At 45.8% G+C, this 4,152-nt stretch overlaps 1 protein-coding gene across 1 annotated transcript in view; it reads left to right on the top strand.

The window, feature by feature from the left end:
• The window catches only part of LOC311368643 (broad substrate specificity ATP-binding cassette transporter ABCG2-like), a gene marked incomplete at its 5' end in the record, with an annotated part of 10,436 nt that overhangs the window by 2,173 nt on the left and 4,111 nt on the right, over positions 1 to 4,152 (top strand). The window contains 8 exon segments of the mRNA XM_084487445.1: positions 19 to 69; positions 71 to 177; positions 1,040 to 1,142; positions 2,566 to 2,614; positions 2,712 to 2,810; positions 3,001 to 3,099; positions 3,546 to 3,691; positions 4,075 to 4,152. The exon segment at positions 4,075 to 4,152 is cut by the window's right edge and continues 5 nt beyond it. Of these exon segments, the coding sequence (XP_084343571.1) occupies positions 19 to 69; positions 71 to 177; positions 1,040 to 1,142; positions 2,566 to 2,614; positions 2,712 to 2,810; positions 3,001 to 3,099; positions 3,546 to 3,691; positions 4,075 to 4,152 (732 nt within the window).

Raw genomic sequence — 4,152 nt, 5'->3', positions numbered from 1 at the left:
GTGTGTGTGTGTGTGAAGGTAGGGACCCAGCTGATCCGGGGGGTGTCCGGTGGGGAGAGGAAGAGGACTAAACATCGGCATGGAGCTCATCATCAACCCCGGTGTGCTCTTCCTGGACGAACCCACGACCGGCCTGGACTCCAGCACCGCCAACTCAGTGCTGCTGCTGCTAAAGAGGTCGGCTAACACGCTAACGTAGCCCTGTTCATTAATGTACAATACCTTTTTTGTTTCCAAATATGATCCATATCTACAGTTGACTTGATTGTTGGCCGTCATTGCTTCTCCTCATTTTTGCGTGTGATTGAGTGACTGTGCAGACGGCAGGGGCGCTGATTGTTGAAAGGGGTGATATTATGCCACCCGGTGGGAGTGTGATTTGCCATGATGAGTCGTTTGTAAACGGGTTTTAGTGACATCACAAGTGGGAGTGTCCACCCTAGATGTGTGCTGGATGGACTGAAACACAGGGAAAGGCAGATTTTCAGAAGGCGTTTAATGTCTAATCACACTCACATCCGGTGGCATAATATCACCGCTTTAAAAGAAGACAGAGAGAGACATCAAAATATATATAGTATTGTCTCAAGCCCAGATTTGAATGAGCGTTGAGGCCTTGTTGATGACGAATATATACCAATATATATATTTTCTATAAAAAGAAACCTAAGTGCGACCAAATCATTAATTTTAGTCCAAGAGGACCGGTCATTAGACTCAGGGTTTGGTAAAAGCGCTACACTGACATGCTACCAATTACACACAACCACCGCCGTGGACGCTAGGACTGTTAAAAGGTCTGCTGACACGCTAACACATCGCTCTCTCTCTCTCTCTCTCTCTCTCTCTCTCTCTCTCTCTCTCTCTCTCTCTCTGTCTCTCTCTCTCTCTCTCTCTCTCTTTTCCCTCCCTCTCTCTCTCTGTCTCTCTCTCTCTCTCTTTCCCTCCCTCTCTGTCTCTCTCTCTCTCTCCCTCGCTCTCTCTTTACCTCTCTCTCTCTGTCTCTCTTTCTCTCGCTCTCTCTCTCTCTCTCTCCCAGGATGTCTGAACATGGTCGCACCATCATCCTGTCGATCCATCAGCCTCGCTACTCCATCTACCGGCTTTTCGACAGCCTCACACTCCTGGTCAACGGCAAGCAGGTCAGCAGCTAACAGCTAGCTTGTTAGCTGGCTAGCATAACAAGCTAACCAGCTAGCAGAAACCATATGCCAACACGCTAACCTGTTAGCATGCCAGCAGGCTCACCAGCCAGCACAACCAAACCAACAAGCTAACAAGCTAGAATAAATGACACAAACCAGCTATTCTAATCTAGGGGGACCAGATTTCCTGAAATTAAAACCGGGATACTTTGCGCGTGACCACATGCGTGTGCATGTGAGGTCATAGCTCAATTTCAACACGTAGGACCAGTGGTGGCTGGTGATCAAATTTGTTGGTGGGGGTCAGTCAGGGACGGGGGGTCAGTCAGGCCGGGGGGTCTGGGGGTCCTTCCCCCCCGAAGATTTTGATTTGGTAGATGTGATTTCCTGTAGTCTGGTACATTTTGGGGATGGCCACTATAGCCTACCTAAAAATTCATTCAGATTCATAGCCTACATCCTGACTTGCAGGGTCAAGCTTACACTGCATATACAGACCTACTTTATGGCATTCCACCAACCATTGCTATTTGTCCTATGGGTGTTATTCTGATATTGAAGCAAATCATGATAACTGTCCTATAGGACTACTGCACACAACAAATACTAATGGGGAAAAATAATCATGTATGTATATTGGTTTGATTAAATTAGTTTTGTGTGTTCTATATCTTTATGAATTAGCCTGGAGCTTAAGAAAGTTTTTAAACAAAGCATAGTTAGCATAGATAGCCTACACATGTTTGTTTGAGGAGTGAATTTGCTCCAAAATAGATTTGTTTGCTGACAGCCTGCTGCTGTGGAATTGAAATCGCGGACAGGTGTCATCAAAATTGGCCCCTGTAACAAGCAACGCCTTTAAGGTGGGAACGGTCATGCGGTTCCTCTCGTCAGTCCAAGTATTTGTTCATGATCATTGCATTCTTCTGAAATGCGCGAACATCTCCGCCCAGCGAGCGTCCGCTGGGTGGACGAGTGCTGCATTCCACTGTACGACCGTCCCTGTTGCGTACGCCCTTACACATTCTTGAAATCATATGCTGGATGCATTAATCATTTGATGTGGTTTTTAGTTAATGATTGGGCTATAATAAGACCACGTTGGCTATGTAATCGCGGACAAAAGGGGACATTTCATAGTGGTTGGTGGAAACCGGGACAATTTAGACTCGGCACACGCAACCTTAAATCGGGACTGTCCCGGTAAAACCGGGACGTCTGGTCACCCTATTCTAATCACACTGACGAGCTAACCAACTAGCAAACTAACAACCAGTTAGCATTCCAAAAAGCTAACCAGCTGCCATAACAGCAAGCTTTGCCAGAGCATTTCGCTGGACCTGAGGCTATGTTGGAGTATATTACCGAGAATCATCATTGTTTGAACAATATTGTTCCAATTATTGTTATTTTTGGCTAGGTTTTCCACGGACCAGCGCAGAACGCACTGGGATACTTTGCTGACATAGGTCAGCATCATTCTACCCCCTTTGGATTTCTACATCTAGTACAATAAACACAGTTAGTGTTCTTAACGTGTGGCTGTTTTGGAACTCCATTTCCCAGGATACACCTGTGAGCCCCACAACAACCCAGCCGACTTCTTTCTCGATGTCATCAATGGAGACTCCTCAGCCTTGAACTTCAACAAAACAGACAATGAGGGTAGGGAGTGTGTGTGTGTGTGTGTGTGTGTGTGTGTGTGTGTGTGTGTGTGTGTGTGTAGAGGAATGGACCCAGCTGATCTGGGGGCTGTCTGGTTGGTAGAGGCAGAGGACTTACATTGTGTGTGTGTGTGTGTACACCATTAATATGTGTGTGTATATGTATACCAAATGTCCATCTCCTCCTCCAGATGTTGATTCAGGTGAGGGCTCCTCCAGGAAGGTGGAGGAGTTGCTGGTGCAGGAGTACAGGAGCAGCAGCTACTTCAAGGACACCAAGGCTGAGCTTGGTACGTACACACCAAGATCGCCGGTTCGATTCTGTGAGCTGCAAACACATCGATCCATTCGATTAAGACAAAGATAGAATTTAATAGAATATATATTTATTTTCCCCCAAGGGAGAATTTGATATTTTTTGATTTTGATTTGAAACCCATTAGAGATGCATACATCCACTGTCCACCCATAACAGATACATACACACATTGTTCTTATGATCCACCTGACCCACCCAACCCAGTCGCACAGTCCACAAGGTAGAGGGAAACTGTCATTCCTTCTACGTTGGGTTGAGTAGGTGGATGAGTGGTGCTCCTGAATGGGTCCTCAGTGGTGTTCATAAATCCCATCATGGGACTAATAATTCTGATCATAACTGATATAGGCCGACGTGACTTGATAAGTACATAGTTACATCTTCCGAGGCTCAGCTAAGCTAGGTCTGTGTCTCCAGAGAGGATCACCCAGGGGAATAAAGGATTGACGAGTTCTAACTCCCGGACCATCACCTATACCACCGGCTTCGGGACCCAGTTCAGATGGGTCCTCAAGAGAACCTTTAAGAACCTCTTGCTCAACCCTCAGACCTCCATAGCACAGGTAAACGTTCACACACACACACACACACACACACACACACACACACACTTCCATAGCACAGGTAAACACTCACGCATAAACACCTGACGCATGCACACACCTCCATAAAATAGACACACACACACATGCATGCACACACACACACACACACACACACACACACACAGAACTTCATTGCACAGGCACACACACACACATAGGTTTGTATCGTGTGTACTATGTATAGTGAGGTGTGTATGGTGTGTAGTACACAGTGTGTACTATGTATATGTATATATGTATATATCTATGTAGGTGTGTATGGGGTGTAGTAAAGTGTGTCGTATATATATATATATATATATATATATATATATATATAGTGATTGTCTATGTGGTTGTAGGTGGCGGTGACTGTGTTTCTGGCGCTGATCGTGGGCGTCATCTTCTTTGACGTAAAGGAGGACACATTTGGTAGTCAG

The sequence above is a fragment of the Micromesistius poutassou genome (assembly GCF_964030765.1).
Source record: "Micromesistius poutassou genome assembly, chromosome: 23".
Classification (NCBI taxonomy): Eukaryota; Metazoa; Chordata; class Actinopteri; order Gadiformes; family Gadidae; genus Micromesistius; species Micromesistius poutassou.
This window is presented reverse-complemented; position numbering and strand designations above follow the sequence as displayed.